The sequence below is a fragment of the Typopeltis vanoorti genome, chromosome 9 (assembly GCF_054136105.1).
Source record: "Typopeltis vanoorti isolate ZY-2024b chromosome 9, IOZ_Tvanoo_1.0, whole genome shotgun sequence".
NCBI lineage: Eukaryota > Metazoa > Arthropoda > Arachnida > Uropygi > Thelyphonidae > Typopeltis > Typopeltis vanoorti.
In genome coordinates this window covers 37,693,366-37,708,945 of record NC_143557.1, presented here as the reverse complement: position 1 = coordinate 37,708,945, position 15,580 = coordinate 37,693,366, and the positions used below count along the sequence as shown (strand labels likewise).

General features: G+C 36.0%; 1 protein-coding gene across 1 annotated transcript in view; it reads right to left on the bottom strand.

Moving 5' to 3' along the window:
* Positions 1-15,580, bottom strand: part of LOC150102978 (uncharacterized) — a 215,204-nt gene that overhangs the window by 12,891 nt on the left and 186,733 nt on the right. The window contains exon 4 of the mRNA XM_090398032.1: positions 926-1,777. Coding sequence (XP_090254158.1) covers positions 926-1,764 — 839 coding nt within the window. The 5' untranslated portion in view covers positions 1,765-1,777. The remainder of the gene's footprint in view (positions 1-925; positions 1,778-15,580) is intronic.

Sequence of the window (15,580 nt, the reverse complement as noted above, 5' to 3'; positions counted from 1 at the left end):
TATTTACCCATCCATACTATATGTTATATCAGTAGTTTCCAAGTTGGCTTATTGCAAAAATGACCAAGTCTTTCATCAAGTAGTCTATCAGTAGACTCTGTCAGGGCCAAAATGTAGTTAAAATCCTTATTATCGAACAGTCAACTCTACCAAGTATTTCTAGAATCCACAATATTAATAGCAGGAGGTAAGGGATTTCCAGTTATTAAAACTGAGTTGTAATAAAGTTCAGTAAAAACAGGAGTTCAGAACCTTCTTGAAATAGAAGGTATGAGTTTTGCTATTTCAGTTCAGAAATAGCAAAGCTTATTTGGCAATGGAACTGCCCTTATATTCCAACCTGTAAGAAAATCTTAAAAATCTTGAACCACATGGCAAGTTCATAGTTCATTTTTTGCTCCTTCTGAAACCTGAGGACAATTCCTATGAAAAGGCAAATACACCATCATGTGGTTGGCTTTTTATATATTATAAATTATTCTTTAATTTTTAACTTTTCAATTTTTAATCTTTCAAAATCCATATCGCTGATAAAAATATCTTCTCCACAATCAATTCTGATCATGTTTCATTTCAGCCATTAGATATATATTACTACATTTATATTTGTGAATGCTGAGGACAAAGTCCTCAGCATTTTCTTATTACATGCTTTCAGTTCAATCAAGTTTGGCACAGAATACTACGTCATCTTCACCTTCTAAATCTACTCAACCCAGGTTTGTCGTTTTAATTCTCTTCAAATATAATTCCTAAAAAAACTTTATACTACTACTACGAACTAAATTTAGTCTCCAATGTACCAAATAAAGCTCTGATATTACAATTCATTATCTTTCATTAGGAGCTACATGAAAAAAATTTCAGAAAATCCCAAACTATAACTTTCTGTTGTTTTAATAGTGATGCTACACTATCTACTAACCTTGGAGTAGGTAGTTGGGAACCAGGGGTGAGCAATGTCCTATGAGACGGATGCTGACCAAGTGGGGGAGATTTCTGGTATAACCCCTTGGCTTGTCTATGATGGCTCACCACTGATCCTGAACGGTAATAGGGTGCACCATGCAAGAAGCGGGACTGTGATTCTGTTGGTGACTGGACAAAATGTCCTGGCTGGCTAGGGAAGTCCCTGAAGACTGGTTGAGCAACAGTAGGAGAATGAATGTGATAATGTTTGAAGTGGTACTGCTGTACATCTCCTGTTGAAGGTGCAGTTATCACAGTTTGTGGTGTCGTTGAAACATTTGTAGTCAATGGATTATAATGCACAGCACTTCCTTGATGGACATGGCTTTGCCTCGTTGTCAAATATGCTCTTGACCTACGTTTCTGTTTCCTCCTCACACAACACTGAATCATTAGTAACATTGTGTTCACTCCAGCAAGTAACACTCCAATGTATACAAAAACCAGAAGTTCACCACTCTGAACATGCATCACAGCACCTGCAATGACTAGAGCACCACCTGTCATAATGGCAAGAATAAAGACTGCTTGCTGGAAATAATAGCACACTTCATGAATATTGCACTCAGTAGATGACACCGTAGGTAGATCACCGGTTGTAGTGGTTCCTCCACTTCTACCAGATGGAGCTAAGCTCCTTGCAGTCTGTTGGCCATAATGGGGCTGTGGAGCAAATGGTGGTGCTACTGATGCCGAGGTGAGAGGAGTAGTGGCTGTAAGAGCTCCACCTGTTGTTTGAGAAAAGACTGAATGTGCTGGATGGGCTGCTGAATGGTCTTGATCAACATCAGACATTCTTCTACATCACCTACATGAATATTAAAATGATTACTGGATTTTTCATGCATAAATATATGAGAATACAGAAAAGTCTATATGTAAGCTTTAACAAAATAATTATAATTTATCATAATTTTCCTGGAATATATCCTTTAGAACAGTGTTTCTTAAACTTTCAGCAGCCACATACCTCTTTTAAAATTTTAGCAACTTCATAGTATCCCTTCTCAGGCAAGGCAATTTGGGAGAAGTTATCAATATTTTATTCAAATTTATTTTTTAACATTTGCATTATAATAAATTATTGGCTTATACTGATTACTTTCATTACAAATATGTGATCCTGATGCAACAACATGTTTTCTCGCACGTTGCCACAATCATTTTCATTTTCTTCACTAGTTTCTACTGTGCATTTCAAATATCCTGTTTTTAACCAGTGATCCATACTAAAAGGGTTTAAGAAATACAAAACAGAGATATTAATATTAAATATTTTAATATCAGTATTATTACACTGCTTCAAGGTTTGGTAATAACCAACAACACATTTGTGTTGTTGGTTATTACATTCACATCTGTCACAACTGATGACAAACATAATTACACATGCACACATGGGTGGTGAAACAATCACTGAGGACTGTTACAATTTAAGATATGAATGATTCCAAAATTAATGGAAGTTCCAACCACATGGTTCAACCCATTTGAATTTATACTTTTCAAGTTTGAACCATGCAGATGGAACACTATCGTGCTTCAACCAGATTTTTTAGTTATCAAAAAATTAATTATAGAATACACTTGCATTTATCCATGACAAAATAAAACGAAAGGTAATCAAAATTTATAAAAATCACTATATATCCCTTGAAGACCTTCTGCCTACTCCTAGGGATATGTGTATCACACAATGGGAAATACTATCTTGTAAAATGATTTTGGATTTCACACGATATTCTGTATACTTCAAAAGTAGAATTCTTAATTGTGCTGATTTATCATGATATTCTGTACAATATAGTGATAAATCAACACAATTGAGAATTCAACTGAAACATTTCAAAAATATCAATAATAATTTTGAATTATTAATTATTAATTAATAATTATTTCATGGAATAAAAACACAAACAAAAAATGAGCACGATATTTATACTCAGCATCTGGATGAGTAAACATAGCATTTTAGCATATAGCTTTTTCTCATGCAAAACAGATCCCAGCTCACTTATCTTTACCCACTGAAATACAGAAATCACCAGAAAAGATCAGATTTCTTTGCTTGGACATTAACCTCCAGTCTTTCTTGGCATAAACACATCACATCACATCAACAGCCTCCAAGAAACTTGGCATTCTCTTGTGTTTCAATTCACAAATCCAAAATCCACACATGTTTAGAATACTTCTCACATGTTTAGGATGATGCACTTAAAACTTCTCTTAAAATCTTCAGGGGTGCTTAAGGGTCAAAGCTGTATAACTAAGAGGAGACCTCCACATAGCCTTTAAAGGAATGCAGAGAACCGACCAGAGCTTCTGACCTAATGTCCAATCCTCACCTTCTCATGGTGCACCGTGTTGAGTATCTACTTGGATACTGAACACACGAGGATGGGCTGGCAATTTGGGATTTAGCCGACCAAATTGTATTCTTATTGGTTAAACCAAAATAAAAAAATGATGGCACGACATGACAAAATTTCATGCCGGCTTGGGCATCGCCCGGTTAAACAAGGCCCCCGTTGTTTTCGCCAGGGAACCAGGGCAAACAGCAAAAAGTCAGCTACTGGAACAAATCTGAAAACAAACCCCAACTCAACATTACCAGAGTTAAAGATCGGTATTATCAACATAAGAAGCCTGAATGGCAAAGAAATGGAGCTGGCTGAGGAATTAGATACGTACCAGATCGACATAATAGGGGTGACTGAAACAAAAAAGACCAAAACTGGTGAGATCTTTCTGAACAATAAATACAAAATGTTATATTCAGGAAATGACAATCAAGGAAAAGAAGGAGTAGCCATAGTATTCAACACAAAATACGAGGCTAATCTTCTTGAATGGCAGTCAGTCTCAAGTAGAGTAAAGTGGGCAAATATGAGAATGGGGAACTGGACAATGAGACTTATTTGTGCCTATGGTTCCACAGAAGGTTCTACTAAGGTAGAAGTGGAGGAATTTTTTGATGCTTTAGAAAAAGCAACTGACACAATGAAAAAGGAAAAGTTGGTCCTTGTTGGGGATCTAAATAGCAGAGTAGGAAATGATTGTGAGACATACAAAAATATTTTGGGAAAATTTGTAGAAAAGAGCAAAGCTAATAATAATGGCAAATATCTGTTGGATTTCTGCTCAGGACATGGACTGGTTATTACTAACACCATGTTCCAACATAAAAATGTGCACAAATTCACATGGAGAGAAGAGGCAAGGAATTAAGAAAAGTCTCATTGACTATGTTATGGTTGATAGTGATGTTTTCTCCCTGGTGCAGGACACCAGAGTGTACAGAGGATTTGAAATTGGAAGCGATCACTATTTAGTCTTGGGCAGGATAAAATATAATTTCATATTGAAAAGAATAACATGTAAGAAAGTTTTAAAGCGAATAAAAGCTGAGCAGCTCTCAGATGTGAACTGTAGACTAACATACACAAAGATTATTGAAGAAAAAATGAAAGAGTTTGCGAACAGGAATCAAACCTTGGAGATTCGGTAGCAAACTCTGAAGAAAACATTGATTGATTCTGCCAGAGAGGCATGTGGTGAGGTTGTCTGCAAGGATAAAAAAATCAGAACTCCCTGGTGGACACAGGAAGTTAAAGAGGCAGTGAAGGAAAAGAAGAAGAAGAAAGCATATCAAAAGTTCCTGTCAAATAGATCAGCTTGTGCTCTTAGAGAATACAGAGACAAATGCAAGAATGCTAAACACTGTGTAAAACTAGCTAAACAAAAGTCATGGGAGGACTTTGGCAAGAATATAGAAAATAAATATCAAGAAGGTGGCAAAATATTCTGGAGGCTGTTGAAGAAGCTTAGGAATGGAGGAAAGAGTGCTGTAAAAGGAGTTAAAGATGATAAAGGTGACATGAAAATGAGAGAAAAAGATATCCTTGAAGTATGGAGTAATTACTTTGAAAAACTGCTAAATGAAACAAGCAGTGATGACAGTACAGTGATAAAAAACATTGACCAGGCATGCAGTCAGGAATACATATCCATACTTGAAGTAGAAAAAGCCATCAAAGGCTTGAAATGTGGAAAGGCAGCAAGAGTAGATGATATTCGACCAGAAATGCTGAAGTATGGTGGTATAAGAGTCTTACAGTGGCTGCACTGCATAGTTCAGAAAGCCTGGACAGAGGGACGAATTCCCAATGATTGGAGTAGAGCTCTCATAGTACCCATATATAAAAAGGGAAATAAAACTGAATGTGAGAATTACAGATGTATTTCCCTATTGAGTGTTCCTGGCAAGATCTATGCAAGTATACTTGAAAAACGGTTGAGAAGAATTGTGGAAGAAAAGCTTGGTGAAGAACAAGCTGGATTCAGGCCAAATAGAGGCTGCCAGGATCAGATCTTCACTTTACGACAAATAGTCAAGAAAGCATGGGAATATAACAGAGATCTGTATTTAAGTTGTGTCGATTTGGAAAAGGCATATGACAAGGTGTCAAGAGAGAAGCTATTAATACGCTACAGTTATATGGTGTCAATGGGGCATTATATCAAGCAATACTTAGTCTTTATTTGAGTTGTAAGTCAGCAGCTAAAATTGAAGGAAGTACAGGAAGATGGCTTAATGTTAAATCTGGAGTGAGACAAGGATGTACATTATCCCCTCTGTTATTCATTATCTATATGGATCACATTATGAAGGAAAGTGGTATTAAACATGATATCAAAATTGGAGATGTTAATGTTAGCTCTCTGCTTTATGCGGATGATGTTATACTTCTAAATAAATCCGCTACAAGTCTGCCAGATTCTCTGACTAAATTGAATAGCTGTTGTAATAGATATGGTATGAAGGTCAGCAATAAAAAGACAAAGACAATGAAAATAGGCAGAATCATTGAAAATGTCAACTGTGTTGTGAATGGAGAACCTGTGGAACAAGTGAAACATTTCAGCTACTTAGGCACGATTTTTACTGAAGATGGTAAATTAAATATAGAAATAGACAACAGAATCAGCAAAGCTGGTATGGTAGGAAGTCAAATGAATAAATTCATATGGAATAAGAGAGAAATTAGTCGGAACACTAAATTAGCTATATACAAGACAGTATTCAAACCAGTTTTAACTTAAGGATCTGAGAGCTGGGTCAGAAGTAAAACATTTGACCAAAGACTAGAGACCGCAGATATGAGAGTCCTGAGAAAGATTAGAGGCGTGAACAGATGGCATCAATGGCAATATCATATTAAAAATGAGGATATTAGGAAAGAACTTGACATTGTCAACATCCAGGAATACATTAGCAGAGCTAATCTCAGGTGGTATGGTCACTTAAACAGAATGGGCGAAGAAAGATTAGCAAAACAAGTGTTCTCTGCCAGGTTGGCAGGAAAACGACCCAGAAGAAGACCAAGATATAGGTGGATTGATACGGTACCAAGTGCCTTAGACGATAGAAATATAAGATCTGATAATGTTGGAGTCTTGACAAGTAACAGACTGATTTGGAGGAAAATTGTAGATAGGAAGTTAGTAATGATGTAATTTTTTTTTCATGTAGTACTATCATATCCTGTACACCCCTTGAGGGTACATGGCAGGAATTTGATGATGATCATTATAATCTTCAAAGTGGTCCAGAGGCTAGGCTCCTAGATGATCCCTCTCTTACAGGTTCACTTCAGCCTCAATCTCACAGATGCAGTGTTTCACATTGAGTCTATTCTACAGGTACTTCCATGGTCACTACTCTAGGAAATTAGCAGCAATCATTTCTTCACTTTCTGTTGCACCTATTAATACAAGAGTTATAGTTGCCCAGCACCCCTTTACTATACAACTGCAAACACATGAAAACCTACTTCTATTTCTCCTCTTTTAGTCTATCCACCTGTCCTCTGGAACAGCCCTCTTCAAGAAGTATTGACAAACTGCTTCAAAAAAAAAAAAAAAACATATATGATGTATTGCCTTCTTTAACCTTCACTTCAGAAATAACTTAGAAAACAATTTCCTTAGATCCCTTCCAAAATTATTTATCATTCTTTTTTTTTATTATTAATCATTTATTATTTACCATCTGATCACTTTATCTCCAATGCTAACCTTTAAATTTGCATAACAATATGCCTTCATGCAAAGTTTCAGTTATGTCGAGTTATCCTTCTCATTGTAACATATCTCTAATAATTTGAATAGTCTGAAAAAGGATTTTGCAAATGATGCAAACCCTTATTATATGCCACCCTAACGATGCTTCTTCATTTGCTCAATTTCAACTTCCACAAGCCTTGTCACTCAAAAATCTCTTCAACTTTGCTTAATACTTATGATTGTAATCAACTATATTTGGTATATGATTAGAATTCTAGTAGAAAAAAAAAGTATTATTATTATTACATGAAATATTACCTCCATGTAGTTCCAGGATTCATTATTATTATTATTATTATTACATGACATCTCCAGGGAGTCCAAAGACTCATCGAGGGAGGTTGGTGTTGGTGATGAGTCTTTGGACTCATCACCAACTACAACAAACCACAACTACACCGACCTCCACCGCTAGTGTTTTCACAGACAATCACAAGCATTCATGCCCATGGTGGGATTCAAACCTGCAGCCTTTTTTGTCATTAACTGTGTGTGTTCTTTAGTTGGTTTGCTTATTTAAGTAAATGAAATATATAACAAAAAAAAATTCATGGAAATCTTGTTGGTAGCTAGTGTGATGAATTTTGCTACTGCATGATGTGTTTCCATTTCAGGAACATAATGTTTCTTATTTGGCATCGATTATAGGTAGCTTACTTCAAGAGTCAAGGTACAAACATATTACTAACATATTAAGACAAACATACTACAAATATTATATAATATATTACTTCTTAAGAGTTGCAGTTCACATCTAAGAGACTCCTTCTTGGTAAGAGAAATCTCCCAATTTTAGCATTATTATTATTATTATTATTACCCCAATACCTCATGGAGTCAAAGACTTATCTGGGAAGTCCTTTTATCACACACACAGCTCATCATACCGTGCCTTGAACACATTCAAACTCCTTGCAGACACCACACTCTCAGGCAAGGCATTCCAATCATTCACAACTTTGCATGAAAGAAACCTGCCTCTCACTCTCCTACTCACACCCTTTTTATACAGTTTCCAGGGAAGACCTCTGGTTCTCCCCGACCTCGAAAAAAATTCACGGACATCTTGTTAGTAGCTAGTGTGATGAATTTTGCTACTGCATGATGTATTTCCATTTCAGGAACATAATGTTTCTTATTTGGTATTGATTATAGGTAGCTTACTTCAAGAGATTATTTAACAGAGAAATCTGTCACAAAAAAGAAAGGATTCAAATTCATTTTTAAAAACTATGGAGACACCTACAGTGCTATAGTGAAAAATTTCTTACTATAACTGAAACTTTTTACTATAACACAGTATTTGTTTCCAATTTTTTAAAATGAATGGTTGTGTAATTATGAAAACTGTAATTATGAAATAAAGCAAATATTGAAAGAGATTCTGAGATAAAGTCATATCATACCACTTACTAGTACTGATCACTTTTCTTCAATCACTGAACATATTATATAAAATTTGGCACCGTAAAATCACAGCTATTCCTATGGTGCAAATCAGAGTGATCATCAGAATTAGATGGAAAAAACATTGTCCAGATGCAATGTATAAAAGAAAGGTAAATTGTGACAAACTTCCATGATAGAAATAGATTGCTATTTCAAAGACTCAGCTGAGATAACTGATTAACAAGTCAATCTGAGCATAGACATAATCCTGAACATCTAGTCCACCCCTCACTACAGCAAAACAAAGAATCATACCTGCACATGGTACAGATGTGAGGTAAAGTTTGCATCCTTTCATGTGTCATGATAATTTTTTAAAAATACAAATGCTGTCAATCCTTGTAACAATTAACAATATTTGCATATTACAATATAATCAGTAGTGAACTAAGTTGCCATCAAGAACCTGTCTATTAGAAAAGCAGGTTCTCTACTCTTTTAAGGAAAATTGCTAAATCTGAATTAGTGGTTACATTTTCAAAATTTATTTTTCACTTAAGACTGAAAAAAAAAATAAAAGAGGCACTAACGATTTGCTTATTTCATATGTTTTTATTTCAAGTGAAGGTGAACAATGTATGAGTGATAGCATGAAAGAAAAAATAAAAGATGAGGAGACCAAAAAGATGACAGTGAAAGAGACAGTGCAAGCTTGGATGACTGGAGCAATGTCTGGTGACTGGTATGGCATAGAAGTAAAAGAAGAAAATGTGCAAAGGAAGAGAAAGCCAACTATGCAAGAGTGAAAGGGAAAAGGTGAAGAGGAGAGAATTTTGTAAGGTGACACAAGGAGCATTATGAAATTGTTTTCAATGTGCAAAGATTAAGAATGTTAACCATACTGTTAAGATACTGTAGTGAATGTGAAAGAGAATATTGTTTTGGCAGGTATGAATGAAGTGGCATGAGATAAGTACGATGTATAAGTACACATTTGTCTCTTGCTGGAAAAGCTACTGGAAAAAAACAAATAAAAGAAGCAGAAGAAGAATGAGAAAAACTGTGATTCTTCTACCATGGAATGATGGAAGTGGACCACAATTACAAATGAGTGAATGTGTGGAGTGAATTTGATGGATGGAGGGACTTATGAGTGATAGATTATACTTCACTGGATTTGCAGTAAGGCATCTAGAGAAAGTTTTGCTCAGTAACAGTTTAGAATTGAAGGGAAAATTTCGCTCAAGCTTTTAGCTGTGGCAGGGTAAGCACGTGTGCATTTACCTGAGGCAGGTGAGATAGGGAAAGAGCATGATCAAAGCTCATTGTAGCTCCTCTAGTCCTGAACTTAAGTGTCATAATAAATATAAGATATAAGGATGGTTGCAAGTCAAGGAAATTCTGCAATTCATGTGTACTAATGCCAAGAGCATCTGGAATAAGGGGTGGGTGGCCAGCTAGCACTGCTAAGTTCCATTTCACCAAATGTTATAGACATCAGTGAGATTTGGATGGAGGATAATGCTGTTACACGAATAAAATGTAAGCTGTGTAATATCTTCAGGGAAGAGAGGTTTATTATTATTATTATTACCCTAAGACCCCATGGAGTCAAAGACTCTTCTAGGATTATTATATTAGACTTCAACTGAGTGAGGGACTCATTGAAGGATGCTACACATCACCTCCACCAGCTGTCATACCTTTTGTTTTTAAATCAGTCAAACTACTTACACTCACTATCACAAAAGGTAAGCTATTCTAACCATACACTGCTCTATGAGATTAAAAAAAAATAATAAATTAGCTTTCTCTCCTTGCTTGACAATGCTCATTCTCAACTTCCGAGGATAACCTCTTATTCTCTCTCTCTCTGCAGTCTGTAAAATGAAAAATTCCATCACCTGGTATGCTATGTGACCTTTCAGAAATTTGTTTCAGAAATTCCAGGTCTCTGCCATATCACACCTCTTTATCCTGCATGCTGTCCACACATTCTCAATCTAGCCACAATCCTGATATCATCTTTAACACCTTCCTTTGCATCCTCTCTAATGCATATGCATCCCTTCAAAAGCCAGGTAACCATATCTGTGAATGATAATCCAGGTGAGGTCATATCAAGGCATTATCCTTAGAAGTCAAAGTTCTTTTCAGCATTGCTATTATCCTCTAGGTTTCATTTGCAATATTTGCATGTGACTCTTGAGCTTAGCATTGAAAACACAGCTGAAAACGACATCTGTAGGGAAGCACATATCTTGGCATGGACGACTTTGGGATGAAGGTCAAGTTCTGCCCTGGATTTCTTTCTTTCAATGCAAGAATTTTTTTATACATGAGACCTGGTTTCATTTCATCCTGAAAGAAAAGCAGGAAAGTATTGATTTATGTGAAAAGTGTAATGATAGGTAAAGGCATTTCAGAATATGAGCTGACATTGCCAGCAGTACATCAGAAATTGGATGAAGATGTTAGCAATGATAAGAAAGGGGGTGGAGTGGTAGAGCTCAGGCAAGAGTCATTGATGAAAATGAAGAGTGAAATGAAGCATTTGGAAGACAAAATTAAGCATCTAAAGAACAGACTAGCTGATGCGAATGAGAAGGAGGAAGTTAGTATTATTAGGAAAGAGGTCAAAGGATAATTGCATAGCATGATAATGGGAACTCAATCATTAGAGGTGTGAATAACAAAGTACAAAAAAAACATGCTTTCCTGGTAGAACATTGAAGCACATAACAGATACTTTGCAGAGGAGAGAGTGGAAATGTTGGCATGAAAAAAGCAAAACAAAAAGGAATATTGATAAGGACTTGACTCAGTTGTTGTGAGAATAACAGTGTTGCTGAGAAAGTCATTAGTGTGTTGCCCAGATATGATAATAGTGAGTTCAGAAGGAGAACAGATATAATGAATAGATAATAGATAATGAAGCAAAACGGCTCAGTCATAAGGGGAGGGGATGAAGTTTGTCAATCTGTGGAGCAAATTTGAAGTGCAGTTGGAATAGTTGATGGATTGCATTTAAATCCATCAACTATTAAATTTAAATGCAATCCATCAACCTTAAACATAGTTTAAGGTTGATGGATTGCATTTAAATGGTTTAGTGTTGGAGATTTAGGGAAGTTATTGTTTGATGAGAAGACACTAATCAAGAAGTTAGTAGAGCTAATGATCAAAAGGTGACTACAAAACAAGACAGCACAGCCAAATAGGCTGTAGAGCAGGAAAGATGAATACAAGGATGAAGATGTGATTGTGGCAAGACAAGGTGATGGGATGCATAAAGGTGGGATGAAACCAGCATGAATGGCACTCACAGTCAGGATCAGGGAAATGGGAGTGGTTAGACTGACGAGAGACGTGGTACCAGAGCTATGGTAGAGAATGTTGGTGTGGATGAGATGGCCTCAGAGACAGGAAGATTGTTATATTTGTATTTTCAAATGTAAGGAGTATTTGAAATAAGAAAACTCAGTTTGTTGCATTGATTGAGTCAGTACATCCAAAGATAATTAGTGTAAGTAAAACTTGGTTGTCTGAGGATGTTGCATTGTCAGGAACAGAAATAGAAGGATATACAATATTCTGGAAGGAAAAGAAGGTGAAATGAGGAGGGGAGGGGGTACTGTTAATGAATGCTGAGGAATTGAATCCACAACGAGTGGAAGCTGAAAATTGTAGTACGTATGAAGATTCTGAATCTGTGTGGTGTGAAGTTGAAATTCACCAAATGGTATATCAATAGGATGTTGTTATAGGCCAGGAAATGTACAGATTAGTAACTGCAAAATGTTTAGGGAAATTGGTTGGGTATATAAAAGAATGTGATTCTAATAGGAAGACTTTAATTGCAGGAATGTATACTGGAAGGAGGAGATAGTGTATAAGAACAAGGAGAGGGAATTTCTGAGGGATAAATATCTTAAACAGCATGTGACAAAAGCAACTAATGTTTCTGAATGTTGGATTTGGTGATATCTTCACCAGATGTGAAGATAAGGTAATGCTAATAACCTTAATTAGGTTATTATGATCACTCACCAACCAGTAGTTGGTGAGTGATCATGAGATACTTGTTTGGGAAGTAGTAAAACAAGAAAAGGTTACTGCTAAAAGATGACATGTGGAATTATAAGATGGATGATTATAGGAAGCTCTTTAGTCAACTAGAAATATGTTGGGTAGATGAGCTGTGCAGAAAAAGATGTTGATGGTTCACTGGGATTCATATGACAGTATCTGACACAAGCAATGTATAACTGCATACCAAGAGTTAAGCAAATAAATAGGAGTGAAATGGATGAACAGTGAAATCAACTTAGCTAGTCAGGCCAAGGATAATTCAAGGGAACTCTCTTCTGATATATGGCAAGCATGAGGAAGAATAATGATGGTAGGTTGACACTGTGGATAGTCATGGTTGCACAGTGAACATGGCAAAGGATACAGGTGTAATTATTGAATGAGCACTTCATCAGTGAATATCATACCAGTGTAAATGATGTGCAATATGCAGAAGGGTAGCAAGTATTAGGAGAATTGGAAGTGAGAGATTCAGTGGTATATCAGATGTTGATTGGGTTAAATATTAATAAGGCTGTGGGAATAGATGCATATCACCATATATTTAAAGAAATGTGCAAAACAATTTGCAACGCCTTTGATCTGGTTACTTAATGAACGTCTTGAAGTTGGTAAGGTTCCAAAGGAGTGAAAAAAAAGGCAAAATAGTAGCACTCCACAAGAATAGTTCTAGGACAGAAGTTTCCAATTATAGATTAGTCTGTATATCTGCAGTTGTAGTCAAGATGTTAGAGAGATTGGTTAGGAGTAGTATGATACTAGTAAGTTATGTATGATAGAGTACTTTCTCAAAAAAGGAGGGTAACAGTGGTGCACCCCAGGGTTCTCTTGGGCCCCCTTGCTGTTTAACTTGTTTGTAAAATGATATTTCATGTGGATTAACTGGGGGATCCACAGCTGTTTGCTGATGATGCAAAGTTGGGGAGAATTATAAAGAGAACTGCTGATGTTAATTCCCTTCCAGAAGATTTAAATAGTCTTTTTGCTTAGACAAATGAGTGGGGGTTGTAGTTTTTATTAAGTACAAAGTGTTGCATTTTGGAGGGCACCAAAATATAAAGCTGTGTATTATACTAATGGAACTATATAGCATGAAGTGGATGAGATTTGAAATCTTGGAGTGATGGTTGACAGTAGACTGAAGTTAGAGGGCATACTGCAAGTAAAGTAAAGACTACACATCGTATTTCTGTTATGATAAGAAGTGCACGAACATGTAAGGATAAGGAGGCAGCTGTGAAACTGCATTAAGCACTAGTCAGACCACACTTGGACTATTGTGCTCAGATCTGGTCACATGTTTTTCATTGTGATTTGCAACCACTGGAAAGGATCCATAAATGAATGACTAAAACAACATCAGAACTACAGAATGTTGGCTATGGAGAGAGGTTAAAGGAATGTGGGATACAAAGTTTGGTGAATAGGAGAAAAACAGGTAATATGATAGACATTTAAGTTAGTGTGAGGATTTTATCTGATTAATATGAAGTAGAAGGTGAGGGGAAAGAACCAGAAGTCATCCCTGGAAGTTGTGCAAGTGTAGTGAAGAGAGGTGTGAGGAGTAATTTTTTACATGGAGTTGTGGTTGAATGGAACACATTACCAGAATATGTTGTTAATGCAGGGAGTGTTAAGGATTTTAAGATTCAATATGATAAACATGCTGTCAGTTGAATGAACCTCCCATGTTGAATCTGCTGACAACAATGGAGGATGTGATAATAATATCACTTCTCTTTCTCCTGTTTATAGGCCACACATCCTCAATTCTATCCACATAATCTACATTCCATAATCCCGATATCTTTAACACCCTCCTTTGCATCCCACCTAATGTACACATGCATCACTTCCAAAACTAGATGACTGGATCTTTGCAGGATAGTCCAGGTGAGGACATATCAAGGCATTATCCTTATAAGTCAAAGTTCTTTTCAACATTGCTATCATCCTCTAGGTTATATTTGCTAAATGACTCTTAAACTTCAGCTGTCTGTCTGTCAAAACTCCAAGATCTCTAGTCTGATCACTTTCTTCTGCAATGATCTCACCATTCTGAAATGTCACCAGAGATTTCATCGCACCAAAGCACATAACTTTATACCTATATTTAAAGGCATAAAACTAGGCCTAAGTTTTAGTTTAATTGCAGTGTCTCTGCAATTAAACTAAAAACTATGTCACTTATAACATAGTACTGTTATAAGCAAACAGACTACTGTTTTCATTATTCAGATCCAGATACCTATTGTGACCTTGTTACAGAAATAATCCATACTGGAATGGAAAGTTTCAATGCTCACTTTGTTCAAAATTGCAGTCCTATATCTAAACCACAGTTCTCAAAATAAGTGTGCCAGGGCTATGCAAAAAAAGCAAAGCCTTTCGCAAGTGGCTTAAGTCCAAAACACCAGCTTCCTTCACAGTTGCCCATAACACTTGTAAAACCACCATTAAAAGAGCAAAGTCTAAATCCAATAAGGATAAATGTAGATAACTTGCTTGTGCCACTGGCAGTGATGCTTTCTGGTCCTCACCAAAGCTGTTGGGCACAATTTTTGTCCATGTGTGCTACCTCCTCTATCTCACTCCCAATGGTAGTGTTGGATTCCGAATGAAGAGAAATATAGATTATTAATATTCCTTTCCAAATCCAACATAATCCGCCATGGCAAAGGCTACATTTGTAAATATTATTTTATATAAATCTCTTGTTATAAATTATTATTCATGTAATTGCCTTGAGTTTAATTATTAAGTCTTATTAATTAACCTAAAATATGTGTTAGAAATTATAGGACCTTGTATTGAGATATTATTCTATTTATTCTGATTATTCCTAATTTAATATTATGAGAAACTGTATATATAAGCTTAATATACCTTATGTGAAATATAATATTTTAGTTTTTATTTATTATTACCAGTGTGTGTAAAGGTATAATGTTATGCAATACTTCTGTTACTATGGAGACGAGCGAGAAATAGCTGGCACGTG